General features: G+C 42.7%; 1 protein-coding gene across 1 annotated transcript; it reads left to right on the top strand.

Annotated features, from left to right (window-relative positions):
* The first annotated feature begins 139 nt into the window (after positions 1 to 139).
* On the top strand, positions 140 to 22,857 carry LOC115145920 (metabotropic glutamate receptor 1-like). Its single transcript, XM_029687570.2, has 9 exons — positions 140 to 979; positions 4,890 to 5,139; positions 7,634 to 7,869; positions 10,970 to 11,216; positions 11,641 to 11,809; positions 12,228 to 12,354; positions 19,589 to 19,977; positions 20,201 to 20,733; positions 21,447 to 22,857. The coding sequence occupies exons 1-9, from the start codon at positions 250 to 252 to the stop codon at positions 22,426 to 22,428; spliced, it is 3,663 nt and encodes a 1,220-aa protein (XP_029543430.2). The 5' UTR covers positions 140 to 249; the 3' UTR covers positions 22,429 to 22,857.
* Positions 22,858 to 23,451: the final 594 nt, after the last annotated feature.

The following is a 23,451-nucleotide window of genomic DNA, read 5'->3' as shown; positions in this document are numbered from 1 at the left end:
GAATTTACGTCTGTGTCCAGTGGGATATTTTCCTTTTGTTAATTTGCCAAAGATAGATTGGCAACAGACAGCTGTTTATCATCACTTGTTTCTAAAGAAAACTTAAATTAATATACGTATCTCATCTGCAGAAAAGACATCAGTGAAAGAGGTATGGTAAGGAGATGATGGATCTTCGATTAAACTTGGACCCACAGCTCTTCCCAATGGCAAAGAGGACATGATTCTATCACCAAGACCGTTCACACCATGTGGAATATGATGTACTTGAATGCCATTAGGTTTTTGTATTTCCCTATTTTACTGTATGACGCATTCGTCTCCCCCAGTAACATATTTGAGAGGTCAGTGGTTCCTAAAGCTGGTTCGTCCCGCTTGGTGGCCAGAATGGATGGGGACATTATAATTGGTGCCCTGTTCTCGGTCCACCACCAACCGTCAACAGAGCAGGTAGCGGAGAGGAAATGCGGTGAGGTTCGGGAACAGTATGGAATCCAACGAGTAGAAGCAATGTTCCACACCTTGGACCGAATCAACTCCAACCCGAATCTTCTACCCAACATCACTCTGGGGTGCGAGATCAGGGACTCCTGCTGGCACTCCTCAGTGGCTCTGGAGCAGAGTATTGAGTTCATTAGAGACTCTCTCATCTCGATCCGGGATGATGACAACAAGGATGGTACCTCCAGACAGTGGTGCATTGAAGGGATGCCTGTGAGTCAGCCACCCGCCACCAAGAGACCCATAGCAGGAGTTATCGGACCTGGGTCAAGCTCAGTGGCTATTCAAGTTCAGAACCTCCTGCAGCTGTTCAATATCCCCCAGATAGCATATTCTGCAACCAGCATAGATCTGAGTGACAAAACTCTCTTCAAGTATTTCCTTAGGGTTGTGCCCTCTGATACTCTCCAAGCCAGAGCCATCCTGGACATTGTGAAACGCTATAACTGGACATATGTCTCAGCAGTCCATACAGAGGGTAAGTCACTGTCTGTAGACCTACTGTATGTTTTTTTGTTTACAAAAGTAATTGCATGTTGCATGTTTGCCATCAATATCTATTCAAACACAATTTGATTAAGTGTTGGGGATTTAAATAATTGGCAGAGCTGCGGATACTCTCATGTCAGATATGTGTTACTGTACAATTGATTAAGATTTGTCATAATTCATAATCCTAATGGATTTAGCTCAAAAAGCAGGGGGGTTCAACATAATCCACCAAAGCTTATAGCCTGTGCTTGTTCATTCAGGCCTTCCTCATCCCTCTAACTTAGGCCTACAGTTCAGGAAGAATCCTTGAAAAGGTACAAGCCACTGGGCACACACTGGTTGAATCAACGCTGTTTCCACGTCATTTCAATTCAATTACATTGAACAAACGTGAAATAGACGTTGAAGCCTCTGTAGGAAGAAGTCATTTTTTCATGGTCAAATTCTATGCTTGCTCCTAGCACTTTAAAGTTCATTAACCCTGGTCTAGCCGGAAGCTTTTCAAGGGCTTAATTGGATGTGGAGAGAAGTGTCAGACAGGGTGAAGAGAGGGCAATGTTTGGATTCAGCTGTTGGTTAGGGAGGACGGAATATTCTATCTCAGTGGCAATTTTAGCATGTAGATCGTGGTGGAGCAAAAAAATAATAATGTGGAATGCCTGCATGCCAGCAAAGCCACTACACAACACTAAACAATACATTCATTGCACTATAACGGTGACAAACGGTGCCCACAAACTGTTAGGGCCTACATAAAGCTGTCCCAACAGCAGAGTCCCAACAGCAGTCCTAACACCTTACCACTGCTACATCTGGCTATCAGCAGAGTCTTGTCTAGAAGCCAAACAGTTCATTCAGCCTCATTTACTGCCTTTTAAAATAAAATAGCCGATATGGCTGACTTGCGTCAACAAATGTGGTTTCTACTGACAATTGGTCCTTCGTGGGTAAATTTTGTCATCAAAGTCTGGCACTCTCTGGATTTATGGTGCTTTCAAGACAACTGGGAACTCTAAGAAAAAAAAGGTTGAATCATGGTGACGTCATTGTTCTTCAGGTCATAGCTCTAGAAAGAGGCCCAAGTTCTGAATTTACAATTCCGATTGGATGAAAGTTCAAAACATATTTTCCCAGTCGTAGCTCGTTTTTCCCGAGTTCCCAGTTGTCTTGAACTCACTAATGTCAGATTTTGTAGTTCCGAGTTAACAGTTGTTTTGAATTTTCGGCACAAATCATGCTTCATTGACAGCATGGCCAATGTTGAATGTTTATAAAAATATAAACTAGGAAAAGAGACCCTAAATCTTAGACTTGGGACCACACAGCCACTCCACTGAATAGCAGGCTAAGGTTTGATTTGCTTGCAGTTAGCCACACTGGTTCCTTCCAAACCACTCATTGTTGAATTTGCGATTTCCAACTTGTGTAATGTTTATGTCCAATGGCCGATGAGCACCGGTATGTTTTATCTATAATTTCTCTTCATTATTTCTCTTCATATGACAAGGATTAAAAGGATTTGCTAGTAGATTGTTGACTTGATTCATGATGATGACTGCTAGATAAGATTTTGAAAGTATGATGTTGACATAGCTACTGTAGAAGCTACAGTGATGTGATTTGACATAATTTTATCTGTGGCCAATGCCCTTGAGCCTTTTGGATGGACACTTCTAATGTAACTCTATGGCAGCACCAGAGAGGCTAGAATGTTTTAGCTCTACCCTTAGACTTGGCAGTGACGTAGTGTCCCCATGAGTGACAGAACACTTAGCCAATCTGCTGGCTTGCCCCACCACCACCAGAAAGCACTGAACTAGGCTGAAACACCTGCATTTTGGAGCTGCCTTACTCAAGAAAACAAAAAAGAGACCATGTTTGTATGCGGCTTTATTAACTCAATGATATATATATTTTACATTGTTTGCAAACTGATATGTAACAAAATAACAGGATAAATAACAGGAAAGCCCCCCAAAAATATTATTATAACTTTTGTTGCTAAAAATGTGGGGCTCGAAGCCCCACCTACCCTGAATGACGGGTCGTCACTGGTCTACTTATAGTTTGAGGTTGGCACATGATTATGACAGGCCTGGATCTTTGGGTTCTATTTTTCCAGTCAGCAATGGTCAGTTATACCAGTTCATGTCCATGAACCCAACTGTTCATTTGCATTTCACAAAAGCTATATCAAATGACTTTACAAGCCTCAATCAGATGGGCGTACAGCTGGACACATGAGTTTTTTGTATGATCCGTTTGAGTGGATGCCGCAATACTGAAAGCAACAGTTTGTTATTTTCCATCATAATTCAGTTTTACATCGTTGAAGCAGATCAAATAGCAATCATGACTACAGTCTTAGAAAAAAAAGTGGTATCTATAACCTAAAAGGGTTCGTCGGCTGTCCCCGTATGAGAACCCTTTGATGAACCCAAAAGGGTTCTACCTGGAACCAAAAAGGTTTGTCAAGGGGTTCTCCAATGGGGACGGCTGAAGAGCACTTTTGGAACCCTTTTTTCTAAGAGTGTACTTCATCTCCCACATAAAGGTACTACAATAGAGGCTTTTACATGACGGCAGCCCTTGCAATGATTTGTGTTGATGTTCCCAAAGATATCATTTTGTTTTGTTGGTTTATCATGGCAATAGCATACTTACAACTTGCTCCTGACCTCTGTTTCGAAATGAATGTGTGCAACATACTACCACAACTCACTAGTCACTGCCTCAACTCCACAAAATTCTTGAGTTACATGAATTGAATCTTTGAAGGATTTCGGGAACCAAGTCTTTCAGAAATGTCTGTCCTACTAAATCTTACTGGGGAGGTGATGGCAGGTAGTCCACCAGGTAATCCACCAGGTAATCCACCAGGTAATCCACCAGCTAATCCACCAGCTAATCCACCAGGTAATTCACCAAGTAATCCACCAGGTATCCAGCTGTCAGAAAGTATCCTGGTGAGACGACTGTTGGTAAATGACTGCATTTAAGAGGTTAGATAGAAATATATATGCAGTCCTTATCCACAAACTCTTTGCAACATGATGTAATTCAGTCAAGATGAATCATTTTTCCGATTAGTTCACTTCAATGTTATAAACTACCGGAAATAAGAAATATATATATTGTTCATGTTTTCCACCTTTTGAGTATTGAACAACTACAGCATATGAGACTGAGAAAACAAGACAATTCTCGGCTTTAGTAGCTACAGTTCGGTTCTGCAGTACAGTAATAAGAGCCAGGCAGTAGGATAGACTATTATACAATAATTAAGATTCCATGCCCCGATGATGAGATGTCTGAATGATATAAGGTTTATAGCTGCCTGCCTGCTGTGCATAGTCACAGGTTGTGTCCTATAGTATCATATTCCCTCCCTGTATAGTGCACTACTTTTGAACAGAGCCCTATAGGTCCCGGTCAAAAGTAGTGCACTATAAAGGGAATAGGGTGCCATTTGCAATGTAACCTTTGATCTACCTGCAGTGAGGGACTCAGAGGACTCAGGCAGAGAGTTGTTGGTGAACTCATTAAAACCCAATTACATTTCTGTTCTGTTGCACCTTCGTTATTTACCAGACCGATGAGTAGAATGATATGTGTTTTTATTCAATAAACAAGTGATTTGAGTTACAGTGACATGACATGGCAGACAGACTGAACGTTTGAAATGCAGTCACTAGTTATAGGTTGCAGTGCTGTTGTGTTTGGCTCGTTGGCAGTACTTACAGGTGATGTTATAGTACAAAATGTCTTAAACTTCTTCCGAATGTAGAATATTGTATTGACCTTTTAAATAATATTGTGTTCAAATATATAGTTACCTTTAAAGACCATGATATAGTGTTGTTTTTTTGTTTGTTAATGCTGTTTATATTCCCCAGGTAATTATGGAGAAAGTGGCATGGAAGCTTTTAAGGAGCTGGCCTCTCAGGAGGGGCTGTGTATCGCCCATTCAGACAAGATCTACAGCAATGCTGGGGAGAAGCACTTTGACAGGCTGCTGAGGAAGCTGAGAGAACGCCTGCCCAAGGCCCGAGTGGTCGTCTGCTTCTGCGAGGGCATGACTGTCCGTGGACTGCTCATGGCTATGAGACGACTTGGGGTGGCAGGGGAGTTCCTTCTCATCGGGAGGTCAAGTTAGATCATTTTATATGTTCATAATCAGTCGTTAGCAATGGGTCAAAGGGAGATATCAAACTGGTGCCTTGTGTATCAAGCATCTCAAAGTAAGAGTGTTGATTTAGGATCAGTTTAGATCACAATTAATAAGATTACATGGACAGGGGGACCTGATCCTAGATCAGCACTCCTACTCTAAAACACATGATTCATTAGGCCCCAGATCAGATCAATCTGAACATAGAATGGCAAATTTGCTGTTCTTACCTTACTCCATTTAGTGGAGTGATTGACCTCATTATTATCATATAGTATAACGAAATTATTGCCATGACCATTGAGGGTTGTCCTAAGCATTGAGGTGCTGTTTCTCCCTTTGATATATCATACCAAGGACCCCGATGGTTTACTCAGTTTATACTTGAACACAATAATAATCATTATTCTAGCAGTAGTGGAGGTCCTTCTGAAAACAGAAAGAAGCTTTTAATCACACTCATTCTCATGAATAATGCATGGTTAGACAGCTCTCTATCTATTTCTACCGCTCTCTATCTTTCTATTTCTCCTCTGTCAGATCACAGGCAAACTGGGGAGGCTTGGGTAATATGGGACAGCTCTTGTCCCCCCCCCCCCCTGTCAGATCACAGACTCAGTGGGAGACTAGGGTAATATGGGACAGCACCTCCAGCACAGAGCTCAGTGGTGAGGACGACTGAGCATCAAAGCACAGATCAGCTTGTAGACACCCCCTCACTGTAGTAAGACTGTAGCTATGCAGTGATGGAGCTAGCTAGCTTGAAGACCTAGTCTTAGTGAAGCTCCAGCAGCAGCCACAACTGTCCCGAATTAGCCTGGTCTTTTTTCAATTGTAGGTTTTTATTGTTTCCTTTCACACAATAACAATACAGTTGGACCATGCAGGCTAGCCTTGGATTACAGTTTGGACAATTCCTCCTCAAAAGACAGAAACATATTGTATATATAAACAAAGTAAGTGATGTAACACTGTTATATGGTGATAGTGAGGATACAGTGTGAAACACCGACGATAAAACACAAATCTATAAAACTTTAAACTCTCGGCAGTTGAGTTATGCAGCTTGTGACGTCTTCGCGGGTGATAAATAGGACACGGGATTGGTGCGGCTGTTTCTTTCTGGGTCAAGGAGACTAGCGACTGAAAAAAAGGACTGTTTTGTAGAGCAGTGCGGTAAGTGAACGCAGCCAGCCCATTGCGTTGGGTCCATCTATGATAGAGGAGGCTGGGGAGGGCCATCCATCTATCCTGGGCTGTGTGGAGGATGAGAGGAAAGGCTTGTTTGCAGCGTGGACCTCATTCATCCAGTATGTATCCACTTACTGTTGCAAATGCTTTTACCCAGCATACAGTACAGTAGATTGTAAAATACAATGTTACTTATAGTACAGTCTAGTGCACACATGTTTTGCACCCTATATGTGTATGTGATTCCTGTAAGAAACAAGATGCCTTTTCTAAATAGCAGAGGTCTTTATTGTTAAATGCTGACATTACATTTGCCATTGTCTTTGATTTGGGTATATAAGCTACAGGCTTCCTTCTATGTAAAGGTTAGACAATGCAACAATTATACCCAGTATCCCACATGGAGGTGGTATGGCCTGGTTGAGTGTTTTTTTGTTCATACCATGGTTTGAATGATGATTTCAATGTGCTGACGTCAGAGCAGCAGGTTCTTGGAGCGTAGTGTGTGTGTAGCGCTGTGAAACAGATGGCTAGATATTGGTGATGTTGCCATGCTGGAGGAGGGAGGAGGGCATTCATTAGTCAATTGTTTATTTTTGTGTGCTACACAAAAATATAATATGATTAGCATACTCTCCTGGCAAGTGGCAAGGTGTGTAATTCCTCTGTATTGTGTTACTGATGAAATGTTCTGTCCCCTATAGACATGGCTGGGCAAACAGAGATGGGGTGGTGGAGGGTTATGAGCAGGAGGCTGTGCATGCTCATTACTCCTCCCTAAGCTGTGAAATGAGTACACGCAACACAGAGAATATATTCGTCAACTTTATTTCTGATATTCTCTGGTTGAGAAGAAGCTTTCCCGGAAAAAGAATCTCATAGGTTACACAGACTCTGTCTTCCTGACCATTGTTCATGGCCCCTGCCACTTGGCAAGCAGTTTACTTGAATCAGAAGGTAGAAGTAGTAGCACCTTCTGCTCAGACTTCCTTTCACTTTCTCTTGCATTTTTTGTCACGCCATACCTTATGCTTTTGTTGTGACTCTTGAAGATGCGGTCTTGCCATCTCCCTGAGGCTGTCCAACTTGTCTGGCATCTATATGATGTAGACAAGCAAATGGAAATGCAACCATTTTGTCCCCAGTCCCTACCAGAGTCATCTAAAAACTTTCTCAACATCTGTTTCAGGGGACCATTGAATTGCTCTAAAAGACCACCCATTTAGGGGTGGTAAAGGAGTAGTCCTAACGTTAATGTTACTGTGTTTCTCCCCACAGTGATGGCTGGGCAGACAGAGATGAGGTGGTCGAGGGCTATGAACAGGAGGCTGTGGGCGGTATCACTGTGAAGCTGCATTCGGAGGAGGTCACGTCCTTCGATGACTATTTCCTGAAGCTCCGCCTCAACACCAACACCAGGAACCCATGGTTCCCTGAGTTCTGGCAGCACAGGTTCCAGTGCCGCATCCCAGGGCACCCACAGGAGAACATGAACTACAGGAAAAACTGCTCAGGTAGATATGGGGAGGAAATGATATGATAGAGAACGATAATGGTTTCTTCAGAAGGGTTGCTGACTTGCAATGTGAACTAGCATATGGTATACTTTCTGTTGTCTCAACTATAATTACATTCGATTTTTTAGATGTTTACATGGTATTTTTGTCTCAAATGGCTAGAAGTTTCATGAAACTGGAGCAAATAAATCGTCTCTGTGCATCTAGCCATACAATAATGTTTTGTTTTTGTTTTTATTTTATTTCTAAAACATTCTCCTGGCCAACCAAAGATGATCTAGGTAAATTGAATTTAAAAGGCACATTGGATCTCCAAAAAAAAGTTAATAATCAGATGAATTGATTAGCTCAAGCTGTGTTGATCACTTGAAACAATGCTCAAAAAGCATGTCTTCAAAATGTTGTTTTCCCCACCTTGCACTTTTCTATTCCTTTTGAACTATATGCAGTACCAGTCAAACGTTTGGACACACCTACTCATTCAAGTTTGCCTTTATTTGTACTATTTTCTACATTGTAGAATAATAGTGAAGACATCAAAACTATGAAATAACACATATGGAATCATGTCTTCAGTATTATTCTACAATGTAGAAAATAGTATAAAGAAAGAAAAACCCTGGAATTAGTAGGTGTGTCCAGACTTTTGACTGCTACTGTGCGTTTTCAAACTTAATTTACAAGTTGGTTACCATTGTTTAGCAAATCCAGTGATGACTTCTATAGAAATTACTGATGTTTTCAAAAAAATATTTTGATTCAAGTGAAAGGTAAATATAAACAAAGCATGCAACAGTATATATATATATATATTTTTTTTAAATATTAAGCATGAATTTACGTTTCTATTTTACATCTCCTTTTCAAAGACTAGTTTTATCTTTTTTAATGTATATCCACCTCCTCACTAATAAATCAAGCACTAAGTTTCTCTTACATTCTGCACTATTTATAACAAGGATATTGATCATTTGTGATAATCAGAGATAGAGTCATAGTCTGCTGTTCTGTCGTTCCTTTGTATAGAGCTCCAAAATGGTGAGTGTGTATTTCTCTGAACGAACTCTTAAAGCACATCACTCTGGCAATATACATAGAGGTCGACTGATATAGTGTATCATCAATAGAAAACTCAATGATTTGTTTGATGGGAAGTCATTAACCTTTATGGTTAAGATGGTTTTTCCTAACCTGCATAGATACCAAACCAGAGGCATATCAACCCTGAAATTCAACGCTATCAATGTATATCTGTTGACCCCTACTATATAAAGCTATTGGGGGGATTTTATGCATTGCAGTGAGAGCACAACAACTGGTCTCCCTCACATGCTGTGTATTCTCACATCCTCCTGGTTTTGAGATTGCCTGTATAAAACATAAGCCCAATAACATTTGAAAGCATTAGATGAGATGCGAACTGGCTGGTCTGCCTTGTAGAACTTCAAGCTGCATGTTCCTATATGGACCTTGGCCCAATACGTTAAGACACCATGGGGTTAGAATGGACACCACCCAAAGGACATCCAGCCAACTTGATGGAGCTGTGGGAAGCATTGGAGTCAACATGGGCCAGCATCCCTGAGGAATGCTTTCAACACCTTGTAGAGTCCATGCCCCGAAGAATTGAGGCTGTTCTGAGGGCAAAAGCAGGTGCAACTCAATATTAGGAAGGTGTTCTTAATGTTTTGTACACTCAGTGTATAACTCTCACTCTTCATACCACTATCCACAACCCTATCCAATCGATTGTTGGTGTGTTTGTTTGTACTTGTAACATTCAGTAAGTTGATATATAACAATTTTTAAAAACAAGCCTGGCTACAAACAAACACATCTGAAAACTGAGCAATCATTGTGCCCGAACCGTTTGATTCACAAATTGATATGAGTCAAATTGTTGATTCTTTCTGTACCGGATACTATTATTAAAGGGCAACTCCACCACTTTTCAACCTCATGTTCATTATCTCCAGCACCAAAACCAGTGTCGACATGTGTGAAAACTGCGCATTTCTACATTTTGTAGAACAAGAAAAAACAGAACGTTAAGAAGTTCTACACGATGCCATAAGCAAAAGTTAAAACAAACTACGAGATTCGCGGTGACGTGGGGAGCAAGAACATTACCCTCCCTCTGGCTAGAAACCTGCTGCAGCTTTTGATACTCACACTTTTTGTTACTTTTAATCCTACCATGTGATATCACAGATACGCATTTTTCAGGGCCTTTCTTCTTATCTGTTTAACCACAGATCATAGAAACTCGCTGTTTTCACCGATTACGTAGACACTGGTTCGGTGCTGGAGATAATGAATATCAGGTTGAAAAGTGGTGGAGTTGCCCTTTAATATTGTGATTAGTATAAGACCGAGATCAGCTACAGTATGTGCTGTTTATATTGCTTCTAGCTTGCTTCACGCTTGTTAATCGATAGGGTGTCCCTGGACCCAGTTCTATATTGTTCTCTTCAAATTCTAGGTAAATCATCAAAGTGTTACTCTACTGTCTCTATCTTTTAACATACTGCACAATGTGTCAAACCGTTTTATTCACAAGACCTGTCTTTCTGGCAAACGGGGACGCAACTGGATCGAGGGAGGAAGGAATAAATGAGAATAATAGATTTTCTTCCTCTGTCAATTAATGAGAATATTACCACATTATTTACACCTAATTGAATTGCGAGTTGCGAATACAAAATGGTTGGTGGCTCCATGGTAAAAAGCATTTCTTTGATGCCATAACATAATGATGCCTGCCCTGTAATGCTCCCAGACACAGAACAGAACAGCACAGTGTGTCCTTCTGCTGCACAAAACCCAAGAAGAATAATAAGCATGTGTCTTTGGACACCCTATCATTCCTTGGTAATATTTCAGTCGATGTTGCGCTGCAAAAGATGTTTGACAATAGAAAAATAGTCTATTTCATATTCAGCTATGACTATCTATTTCACTTTGCATTGCATTACATTGTATATTCCTTGTATAACGCTTACAGAACTGAAACATGAAGTACTTTTTTTTCTCAAATTACTTTGAGGAAACAATGCATCCCTAATCTTCCTTCCTTTGTTTTAACTGTATTCCACAGGTTACGAAAGTCTAGAGGACAACTATGTCCAGGACAGTAAGATGGGATTCGTCATCAATGCTATCTACGCCATGGCTCAGGGTCTCCATGACATGCACAGCCACCTCTGCCCCGGCCATGTGGGACTATGCAAAGCCATGGACCCCATCGATGGAAGCCAGTTGTTAGAGTTCCTCATGAGGACCTCCTTCACTGGGGTGTCTGGAGAAGATGTGTGGTTTGATGAAAATGGGGACACACCTGGCAGGTAGGTGTAGCCCAGGTGATGCAGAGTCAGGGTCTCATGATGAGATAGCCCTGCCAACGAGACATAAAACCAGTGTCACCCTCAGCCCAAGAGGGAATTTCCTCTTAAACTAAAGGTTAAGACGATGGTTTCCTGAGCGAGATGACTGCGGTGTGAATCCGACAAGTACAGCATCTACTCTTAGTACTCAACAAAAATCCCCTGACAGTGACAATACTGTTTCCAAATGATTAGGATGACGTGCCCAGAAGACAACCAATCCTCCTGAAACATAACCAATATCAATACCTATGTATACCAAAGTCCCCTGCCCATGATCAATCAATATAATTTAATCTGTTGCTTTCTCTTTCACTATGAAAATAAGTCTCTGTACACTTGAATCAGATACAAGTTTCAGAGCAACTTTCCCTCCACTCTTTAGGTATGAAATAATGAACCTACAGTATGTGGAGCCTGGTGCGTTCGACTACATCAATGTGGGTTCTTGGCACGAGGGTCAGCTCAGCATTGATGACTACATGATGCAGATAAACCGCAGTGACATGGTCCTCTCCGTCTGCAGCGAGCCCTGCTCCAAGGGAGAGATCAAGGTAGGTGTCAACAGTCCAGCTGGTCGGATGCTACTGAACATAATTATTTATTTACCCATTGACTTTCATTAACACTAGGACGCCCACGGGCGCTTGATTTTCTCATTAAAATAAATCTGCATGCCATTGCGAAAGCAACCTCCTCCTCCTTCCCTTCCCATAACTCGTGTTAGCCCAACTTGCACATTAGCAATCTGCAAAACCTTCCATTTTGCAGATCTGTAAGGTGTAAGCAATATGGTGGACACCCCACCACTACCCTGGTTATACTTATTCAGATGCTGCATATCTGGGTTAAGGCCAAGGGGAAGGAGTAGGGACTAGGGAGAGAACTGTGACCGGCTGTATGGGTAAATTGAGTGAGTTGAGAGACTTCAACAGTGCAATCTCATCCTGTCTATGTGTTTGAACGAAACAGGTGATCAGGAAGGGAGAGGTGAGCTGTTGCTGGATCTGTACAGCCTGTAAAGACAACGAGATTGTTCAGGATGAGTTTACTTGTACGGCTTGCGACCTGGGCTGGTGGCCGGACCCTGAACTGGAAGGTATAGTAACGGTGCCCTTCCCTTCCCTCTTTCATATCTACAGAATTGTGCATGAATGGGTCCAAAACAGTACCATCGAGTTGTTGGGTTATTTAGGAGTGTATGGTGTTTGCTTTTAGCTTTTTCTGTCTTTGTAGAGGTGCCTACATCAACATATACACAAAGCCAATGAAGGATAAAAGAGAGTGCATTCGGGAAAGTATTCAGATCCCTTTACTTTTTCCACATTTTGTTATGTTACAGCTCAGGTGCATATTGTTTCCATTGATCATCCTTGAGATGTTTCTACAACTTGATTGGAGTCCACCTGTGGTAAATTCAATTGATTGGACATGATTTGGAAAGGCACACACCTGTCTATATAAGGTCCCATGCTTGACAGTGCATGTCAGAGCAAAAACCAAGCCATGAGGTTGAAGGAATTGTCCGTAGAGCGCCGAGACAGGATTATGTCGAGGCACACATCTTGGAAAGGGTACCAAAACATTTCTGCAGCATTAAAAGGTCCCCAAGAACAGAGTGGCATCCATAATTCTTATATGGATTAAGTTTGGAACCACCAAGACTCTTCTTAGAGGTGGCCGCCCGGCCAAACTGAGCAATCAAGGGAGAAGGGCCTTGGTCAGGGAGGTGACCAAGAACCCGATGGTCACTGACAGAGCTCCAGAAATCCTCTGTGGTGATGGGATAACCTTCCAGAAGAAAAACCATCTATAAGGGCACAAGGCGAGACCCAGATGCAGACACAGGTGGCAGATGGTTGAGTCTTGATATTTATTAAACAATCCAAAAGGGGTAGGCAAGAGAATGGACAGGCAAAAGGTCAAAACCAGATCAGAGTCCAGGAGGTACAGAGGGGCAGGCAGGCTCGAGGTCAGGGCAGGCAGAATGGTCAGGCAGGCTTGAGGTCAGGGCAGGCAGAATGGTCAGGCTTGAGGTCAGGGCAGGCAGAATGGTCAGGCAGGCTTGAGGTCAGGGCAGGCAGAATGGTCAGGCAGGCTCGAGGTCAGGGCAGGCAGAATGGTCAGGCAGGCTCGAGGTCAGGGCAGGCAGAATGGTCAGGCAGGCTCGAGGTCAGGGCAGGCAGAATGGTCAGGCAGGCTCGAGGTCAGGGCAGGCAGAATGGTCAGGCAGGCTCGAGGTCAGGGCAGGCAGAATGGTCAGGCGGGTACGGAGTCCAGAAAACAGGCAAGGGTCAAAAACCGGGAGGACTAGCAAAAGAGAATAGAAGCAGGAGTACGGGAAAACCGCTGGTTGACTTGAAAAACATGCCAGATGAACTGGCACAGAGAGACAGGAAACACAGGGATATATACAGTCGTGGCCAAAGGTTTTGAGAATGACACAAATATTAATTTTCACAAAGTTTGCTGCTTCAGTGTTTTTAGATATTTTTGTCAGATATTACTATGGAATACTGAAGTATAATTACAAGCATTTCATAACAGTCAAAGGCTTTTATTGACAATTACATGAAGTTGATGCAAAGAGTCAATATTTACAGTGTTGACCCTTCTTTTTCAAGACCTCTGCAATCCGCCCTGGCATACTGTCAATTAACTTCTGGGCCACATCCTGACTGATGGCAGCCCATTCTTGCATAATCAATGCTTGGAGTTTGTCAGAATCTGTGGGTTTTTGTTTGTCCACCCTCCTCTTGAGGATTGACCACAAGTTCTCAATGGGTTTAAGGTCTGGGGAGTTTCCTGGTCATGTACCCAAAATATTGATGTTTTGTTCCCCGAGCCACTTAGTTATCGCTTTTGCCTTATGGCAAGGTGCTCCATCATGCTGGAAAAGGCATTGTTCGTCACCAAACTGTTCCTGGATGGTTGGGAGAAGTTGCTCTCAGAGGATGTGTTGGTACCATTCTTTATTCATGGCTGTGTTCTTAGGCAAACTTGTGAGTGAGCCCACTCCCTTGGCTGAGAAGCAACCCCACACATGAATGTGTCTCAGGATGCTTTACTTTTGGCATGACACAGGACTGATGGTAGCGCTCACCTTGTCTTCTCCGGACAAGCTTTTTTCCGGATGCCCCAAACAATCGGAAAGGGGATTCATCAGAGAAAATGACTTTACCCCAGTCCTCAGCTGTCCTATCCCTGTACCTTTTGCATCTGTCCCTGATGTTTTCCTGGAGAGAAGTGGCTTCTTTGCTGCCCTTCTTGACACCAGGCCATCCTCCAAAAGTCTTCGCCTCACTGTGCGTGCAGATGCACTCACACCTGCCTGCTGCCATTCCTGAGCAAGCTCTGTATTGGTGGTGCCCCGATCCCACAGTTGAATCAACTTTAGGAGACAGTCCTGGCGCTTGCTGGACTTGGAGTGCCCTGAAACCTTCTTCACAACAATTGAACCCCTCTCCTTGAAGTTCATGATGATCCGATAAATGCTTGATTTAGGTGCAATCTTACTGGCAGCAACCCGTTTTGTGCAAAGCAATGATGATGGCACGTGTTTCCTTGCAGGTAACCATGTTTGACAGAGGAAGAACAATGATTCCAAGCACCACCCTCCTTTTGAAGCTTCCAGTCTGTTATTCGAACTCAATCAGCATGACAGAATGATCTCCAGCCTTGTCCTTGTCAACACTCATCCTGTGTTTACGAGAGAATCACTGACATGGGGTCAGCTGGTCCTTTTGTGGCAGGGCTGAAATGCAGTGGAAATGTTTTTGGGGGATTCAGTTCATTTGAATGGCAAAGAGGGACTTTGCAATTCATCTGATCACTCTTCATAACATTTTGGAGTATATGAAAATTGCCATCATACAAACTGAGGCAGCAGACTTTGTGAAAATTAATATTTTAATATCAAAACTTTTGGCCACGACTGTACACCAGGGATAATAAGTGACACCTGGAGGGGTTGGAGACAATCACAAGACAGGTGAAACAGATCAGGGCGTGACACAATCTCAGGAGCACTTCATCAATCAGGCCGTTATGGTGGAGTGGCCAGACGGAAGCCACTCCTCAGTAAAAGGCACATGACAGCCCGCTTGGAGTCTGCCAAAAGGCACCTAAAAGACTCTCAGACCATGAGAAACAAGATTCTCTGGTCTTGATGAAACCAAGATTGAACTCTTTGACCTGAATGCCAAGAGTCACGTCTGGAGGACACCTGGCACCATCCCTACGGTGAAGCATGGTGGTGGCAGCATCATGCTGTGGGGATGTTTTTCAGCGGCAGGGACTGGGAGACTAGTCAGGATCGAGGGAAAGATGAACTGAGCATAGTACCGAGAGATCCTTGATGAAAATCTGCTCCAAAGTCCTCAGGACCTCAGACTGGGGTGAAGAATCACCTTCCAACAAGACAACGACTCTAAGCACACAAGACAATGCAGGAATGGCTTCTGAATGTTCTTGAGTGGCACAGCCAGATCACGGACTTGAAAAAATATGTGCAGCGACACTCCCCATCCAACCTGACAGAGCTTGAGGATCTTCAGAGAAGAATGGGATTGGCCTCCTGATTGGTGCAGTGGTCTAAGGCACTGTTTAATCTATTTTAGAATAAGGCTGTAACATAACAAAATGTGGAAAAAGTAAAGGGGTCTGAATACTTTCCGAATGCACTGTACACCTGGTTAATATACATCAGAGGATTTTTAGCCATATGTTATCGTATACTATTACATCCATGTATATTATTACATGACATTACAGTAGGCCCAAAGTATATTGTCAATTTAAAGTCAATATTTACATTTACTTCCTTGCTCATGTGATGCACTCAACCTTTCTGTTCAGCTGTATAATATCAAAGGGATACTTCGGGATTTTGGCAATAAGGCCATCTATCTGCTTTCCCAGAATCAGATTAACTTGTGGATAACATTTTTATATGTCTGCGTGCAGTTTGAAGGAAGTTGCTAACTAGCATTAGCGCAATGACTGGAAGTCTATGGGCATCTGACTGGAAGTCCATGGGTATCTGGTCATTGTGCTAACGCTAGCTGGAAATTCTGTTAGCACTAGATAGCAACTTCCTTCAAACTGCACGCAGAGACATAAAAATGCTATCCACGTGTTCATCTCACTCTGGAGAAATTGCCAAAATTCTGAAGTATCCCTTTAAATATCCCTTTAATAAGAGCTCAGCGCAGATACAGTGGGGCAAAAAGTATTTAATCAGCCACCAATTGTGCAAGTTCTCCCACTTAAAAAGATGAGAGAGGCCTGTAATTTTCATCATAGGTACACTTCAACTATGACAGACAAAACGAGAAAAAAAAATCCAGAAAATCACATTGTATGATTTTTTATGAATTTATTTGCAAATTATGGTGGAAAATAAGCATTTGGTCAATAACAAAAGTTTATCTCAATACTTTGTTATATACCCTTTGTAGGCAATGACAGAGGTCAAACGTTTTCTGTAAGTCTTCACGAGGTTTTCACACACTGTTGCTGGTATTTTGGCCCATTCCTCCATGCAGATCTCCTCTAGAGCAGTGATGTTTTGGGGCTGTTGCTGGGCAACACGGACTTTCAACTCCCTCCAAAGATTTTCTATGGGGTTGAGATCTGGAGACTGGCTAGGCCACTCCAGGACTTTGAAATGCTTCTTACGAAGCCACTCCTTCGTTGCCCGGGCGGTGTGTTTGGGATCATTGTCATGCTGAAAGACCCAGCCACGTTTCATCTTCAATGCCCTTGCTGATGGAAGGAGGTTTTCACTCAAGATCTCACGATACATTCATTCTTTCCTTTACACGAATCAGTCGTCCTGGTCCCTTTGCAGAAAAACAGCCCCAAAGCATGATGTTTCCACCCCCATGCTTCACAGTAGGTATGGTGTTCTTTGGATGCAACTCAGCATACTTTGTCCTCCAAACACGACGAGTTGAGTTTTTACCAAAAAGTTCTATTTTGGTTTCATCTGACCATATGACATTCTCCCAATCTTCTTCTGGATCATCCAAATGCTCTCTAGCAAACTTCAGACGGGCCTGGACATGTACTGGCTTAAGCAGGGGGACACGTCTGGCACTGCAAGATTGCTTTGGTCCCAGCTCTCTGCAGGTCATTCACTAGGTCCCCCTCTGTGGTTCTGGGATTTTTGCTCACCGTTATTGTGATCATTTTGACCCCACGGGGTGAGATCTTGCGTGGAGCGCCAGATCAAGGGAGATTATCAGTGGTCTTGTATGTCTTCCATTTCCTAATAATTGCTCCCACAGTTGATTTCTTCAAACCAAGCTGCTTACCTATTGCAGATTCAGTCTTCCCAGCCTGATGCAGGTCTACAATTTTGTTTCTGGTGTCCTTTGACAGCTGGTGTCCTTTGACAGGTCTTGGCCATAGTGGAGTTTGTAGTGTGACTGTTTGAGGTTGTGGACAGGTGTCTTTTATACTGATAACAAGTTCAAACAGGTGCCATTAATACAGGTAATGAGTGGTTTTACACCTGCATTGTTTGCTGTTTGGGGTTTTAGGCTGGGTTTCTGTACAGCACTTTGAGATATCAGCTGATGTACGAAGGGCTATATAAATACATTTGATTTGATTTGATTTGGAGGACAGAGGAGCCTCTTAAAGAAGAAGTTACAGGTCTGTGAGAGCAAGACATCTTGCTTGTTTGTAGGTGACCAAATAGTTCTTTACCACCATAATTTGCAAATAAATTCATTAAAAATCCTACAATGTGATTTTCTGGATTTTTTCACTCATTTTGTCTGTCATAGTTGAAGTGTACCGATGATGAAAATTACTCATCCATGATTGTTGGTAACAGCACTATTTCACCCATCTGGCCTATACTGCTTTCCTATTTTCAAACACGACACCAGAGAACCATCAATCATATTCAACATGTATCAGACAGCACTACCTTTCTTATTGCTACTGCTTATGGCAGATAAGATAAGATGCTCTCCTTTAAATTAAATGTCTACTTTTCACCTTTATTTAACTAGGCAAGTCAGTTAAGAACACATTCTTATTTTCAATGAAGGCCTAGGAACAGTGGCTTAACTGCCTTTTCAGGGGCAGAACAACAGATTTGTCAGCTCAGGGATTTGAACTTGCAACCTTTCGGCTGCTAGTCCAACACTCTAACCACTAGTCTACATTATTTCATTAGACATGAAACAATGATACTAACCAAAAAGAATTGTCATCAACTTTGTGAAAGTGAACATTTTGTTTAGATAGCAATTATTTTAACAACCATAACACAAACTACTTAATGACCTTGTGTGATTATTTCCTTTTTGCTGTTTGACGTTAAAGGGATACTTCATGATTTTGGCATTGAGGCTCTTTATCTACTTCCCCAGACTCAGATGAACTCATGAATATCATATTTATGTCTCCGGGTCCAGTATGAAGGAAGTTAGAAGTAGTTTCGCGAGCCAATTCTATCTAGCATTAGCGCATTGACTGTAAGTCTACAGGAATCGGGTATCTGCTAGCATGCTAGTAGATACCCATAGACTTCCAGTAATTGTGCTAACGCTAGTTAGCATTGCCTTACGAAACTACTTCTAACTTCCTTCATACTGGACACAGCGACATAAAACAGGTATCCACAAGTCCATCTGACTCTGGGGAAAAGGATAAAGGGCATCATTTCCAAAACCCTGAATTATCTCTTTAATATAAATTTGGTCAGTGAAATATTTGCAATTAGTTAGCTGTGTCATTGGATGAATACTGTGGTGATGTTGGATGCTTGGACCAGTGTTATGCTGCAGTGATTTACTGACTCCTGCTGCAGTCCTGTCGTTCCCCCTCGCATCCAATGGCTACGCTTTGTACTACAGCTTGCCTCTCCCTCCCCATGGCTAGCTGTGCTGTGCACTGGCCCTCCCTAAGTAGAGAAAGGGTTTATTTATAGTTGAGCTGAAAACCTACTTTAATACTTGGTGTGTTTTCCAACTGGAGGCAGCGATTACACAGGCTCTCAGATGGTTGATTTGGAGAAAGAAAAATGCTATAGGCTACCCATATTTAATTAATATTCAACTGTGCAGAATGAACATTTTTTTATCCACTATACGTTTATTTCATCCTTTGTGATTTTGGGTAGTTTTGTCAATTTGGAATTAAGAAGTGTCAAGTCAGACATACACTGTCTGGGACCTAGGTTAAATCAATCAATCAATCCATCCATCAATCAGTTAGCCTATTGCATACAGAAAGAGCATTTGTGCTTTGTTTCAAGTGAAATATCTTCAGAGAAAGGTCTCACGCTTATTCTCTTTATCTGTGTCTTCTCCCAGGTTGCGAGCCCATCACCTTGCGGTACCTGGAGTGGGGGAACCCAGAGTCCATCGTCCAGGTGGTGTTTGCCTGCCTGGGCATCCTGGTCACCTCCTTTGTCACCTTCATCTTCGTCCTCTACCGGGACACGCCTGTGGTCAAGTCCTCCAGCCGCGAGCTCTGCTACATCATCCTGGCCGGGATCTTCCTGGGCTACATCTGCCCCTTCACTCTGATCGCCAGGCCCACCGTGGCCTCCTGCTACCTGCAGCGCCTCCTGGTGGGCCTCTCAGCCACCATGTGCTACTCAGCGTTAGTCACCAAGACCAACCGCATCGCACGCATCCTGGCTGGCAGCAAGAAGAAGATCTGTACCAGGAAGCCGCGGTTTATGAGCGCCTGGGCCCAGGTGATTATATAGACTTATTTAGATTTCTCTTTGTTCTTGTTTTCATTTGTTGGTTTTGACATTGGATACCTCCCAAATGGCACACCCTGGTCAAAAGTAGTGCACTATAAGGAATAGGATGCCATTTCAGACGCACCTATTGTTTTGTCTTTGGTATGTGTTTGTGTCCTTGAAAAAAAGAGGCATATAAATCCTGTGTGTTCTTCTTATTTTGTATAATCAGTTGGTGATCGCCGGCCTCCTAGTCAGTGTCCAGCTCACCCTGGAGGTTACTCTGATCATCCTGGAGCCGCCTATGCCCGTCAAGTCCTACCCCAGCATCAGGGAGGTCTTCCTGATCTGCAACACAAGCACGGTGGGCATGGTAGCGCCACTGGGCTACAACGGCCTGCTCATCATGAGCTGTACCTACTACGCCTTCAAGACGCGCAACGTTCCGGCTAACTTCAACGAAGCCAAGTACATCGCCTTCACTATGTATACAACTTGTATAATCTGGCTGGCGTTTGTGCCCATCTACTTTGGCTCTAACTACAAGATCATCACTACATCGTTCTCAGTGAGCCTGAGTGTGACTGTGGCATTGGGCTGTATGTTCTCACCAAAGATCTATATCATCCTCGCCAAACCGGAGCGGAATGTGCGCAGCGCGTTCACCACCTCAGATGTAGTGCGCATGCACGTCGGCGACGGCAATGTTGCTTGCCGGAGCAACAGCCTGCTCGACATGTTCAAACGGAAGAAGAACTCTGAGAAGTAAGTTGATGGAAATGAGTCATTCCTGGGCCTGTATTCAAAGAGTCTCAAAGTAGGACTGCTGATATAGAATCAGTTTAGCCTTTTAGAGCATAATGAATAAGATAAGCTGGACAGGGGGATCTGATCCTAGATCATCTCTCCTACTCTGAGACGCTTTGTGAATACCGGCTCCTGAGGTACCACTGGGATGCTGATTTTGCTTTACAGTAATTCACGCACAGAGGGCAGAGTCTGCGTACCAAATGGCAACCTATATAGGCTAGTTCTCTACTTTTGACCTGGGCCAAAATAGTGCACTATGTATTGAATATGGTGCCATTTGGGACACAAAGAGAGTGTTACAGGATATTATGCCAGATCCAGGTCAATGTTCAATTAACAACCGCCGTTGATCTGTTGCTGAATATAATTAATACCAGCATACCCATGAGTACTGAAGGATCACTATCAGGATACACTGTACCACAGAATTAGGATGTATAGTATATTGGAAATACATTCATCTGAATATATAAATAAATATACAATCCTCAGTAAATCAAATCAAAAATACGCATTTTGTAAAGTCACCATCAACATAGAATTGATCTGTTAGAGATTTTAACTTTCCTTTTTAAAAATGTTATTACATGAACCAGAAACACAGTTGTTGTCTCCACCTTTATGAGTCCCTATGAAATAGCTAACAGCCATCTTTATTCTGTTCATAGTTCTAATGGAAAGTCTGTGTCATGGTCTGAACCAGGTGCAAGACATCATGCTCCAAAAGGGGAGCACAATTGGCAAAGACTGTCTGTGCACGTGAAGAGACAGGAAGCAGGATGCTCCAATCAGATGGCCGTCATCAGACCCTTAACTAACACCTACCATAACACAGGCAGCAGCATGGCCATGGAGTTCTCTGACCTCAGCACCAAGACTCTGTACAATGTAGCTGAGGAGGACGAGAGCGACCTAGTCAGATACAATCCTCCCCTTAGTCCCCACATGATGGCCCATGGGCAGATAATGCCCACCACTGGTGGGCCGATGAAAGAGGTGGACGAGGAGGTGGTTGAATATTACCCTCCTGTTGAGCACATGCCCCCGCACCTGCCACAGAGCAGAGTGATCCCCCAGCAGAGAGTCATTATGGACCACCTACAGCTACAGGAGGTGGTGGGCAAGTACAACAGTGATTTCATCATACCCGAGCTCAATGATATGGACATGATTATTCCGCCCAGCCCTGTTGGTGGTGGTGAGGGTTTTGGGGGCAGGTCTGGGAGCAGTCATGGCAGGCCTGTGTACCACCAGGCTCATCTCATCCAGCAGCATGCAGTCTTGCCCCTGCAACTAGACCTTGGCTCATTCGACGACGAGGAGCACACCTCCCACCTGGAGATGGAGGAGGAGGAGGAGGAGGAGATTGAGGAGGATGTAGTGGTGGAGAACGAGCGGTTTGGCCTCCTCCATGGATACATGTATGACAACGCCCTGATTCACGAAGAAGAAGAGGACGACGACCTCGTTCAGCTCAAATTAGCAACGGAGAATTCTTTGGCCCTGATGCCCCCCTCCCCATTTCGTGATACAGCGAGCATGGGGAGCCCCTTTCATAACGCCTCACCCGTGTCCGAGTCCATATTGTGCACCCCTCCAAACTATGCCTCCGTCATTCTGAAGGACTACACACAAAGCTCAACGCTGTGAGCGAGTACTGTAGACATGGTAGAATAATATAGAGCCATTTTGTAGCTGATGACTTGTAAGCATATTATTTGTGTTCCATTTAATGACCAGTAAGAAATGGTCAAAATGTCTTGAATACGTTATTGAGTGATTGACTGGACTATATTGGTTGACTCATGAAATCTATGAGCAAAAGTGTGTGTTTACAGGGATGAAAGTGAGCAAAAAAAGCACCGGACACACTTTTAAAAAGGTCTTATTGTCGTATAATAAATATCACAAAGAAAAGATTTAACCTGTTGCAAAAATGTATTGCCATGTTTATGCAAGAGATGAACAGCTTTGAAGTTGCTCAGTGTCTTATTAGGAAAGCAAAAAGCTAAGATAGTCTTCTTCATGTAGCTTATTGAAGCTATTATAGTCTTCTTCATGTAGCTTATTGAAGCTATTATAGTCTTCTTCATGTAGCTTATTGAAGCTATTATAGTCTTCTTCATGTAGCTTATTGAAGCTATTATAGTCTTCTTCATGGAGCTTATTGAAGCTATTATAGTCTTCTTCATGTAGCTTATTGAAGCTATTATTGTGTCTTCTTCATGTAGCTTATTGAAGCTATTATAGTCTTCTTCATGTAGCTTATTGAAGCTATTATAGTCTTCTTCATGTAGCTTATTGAAGCTATTATAGTCTTCTTCATGTAGCTTATTGAAGCTATTATAGTCTTCTTCATGTAGCTTATTGAAGCTATTATTGTCTTCTTCATGTAGCTTATTGAAGCTATTATAGTCTTCTTCATGTAGCTTATTGAAGCTATTATAGTCTTCTTCATGTAGCTTATTGAAGCTATTATAGTCTTCTTCATGTAGCTTATTGAAGCTATTATAGTCTTCTTCATGTAGCTTATTGAAGCTATTATAGTCTTCTTCATGTAGCTTATTGAAGCTATTATAGTCTTCTTCATGTAGCTTATTGAAGCTATTATTGTCTTCTTCATGTAGCTTATTGAAGCTATTATAGTCTTCTTCATGTAGCTTATTGAAGCTA

This window comes from Oncorhynchus nerka, linkage group LG18, assembly GCF_034236695.1.
Source record: "Oncorhynchus nerka isolate Pitt River linkage group LG18, Oner_Uvic_2.0, whole genome shotgun sequence".
Lineage (NCBI taxonomy): Eukaryota > Metazoa > Chordata > Actinopteri > Salmoniformes > Salmonidae > Oncorhynchus > Oncorhynchus nerka.
This window is presented reverse-complemented; position numbering and strand designations above follow the sequence as displayed.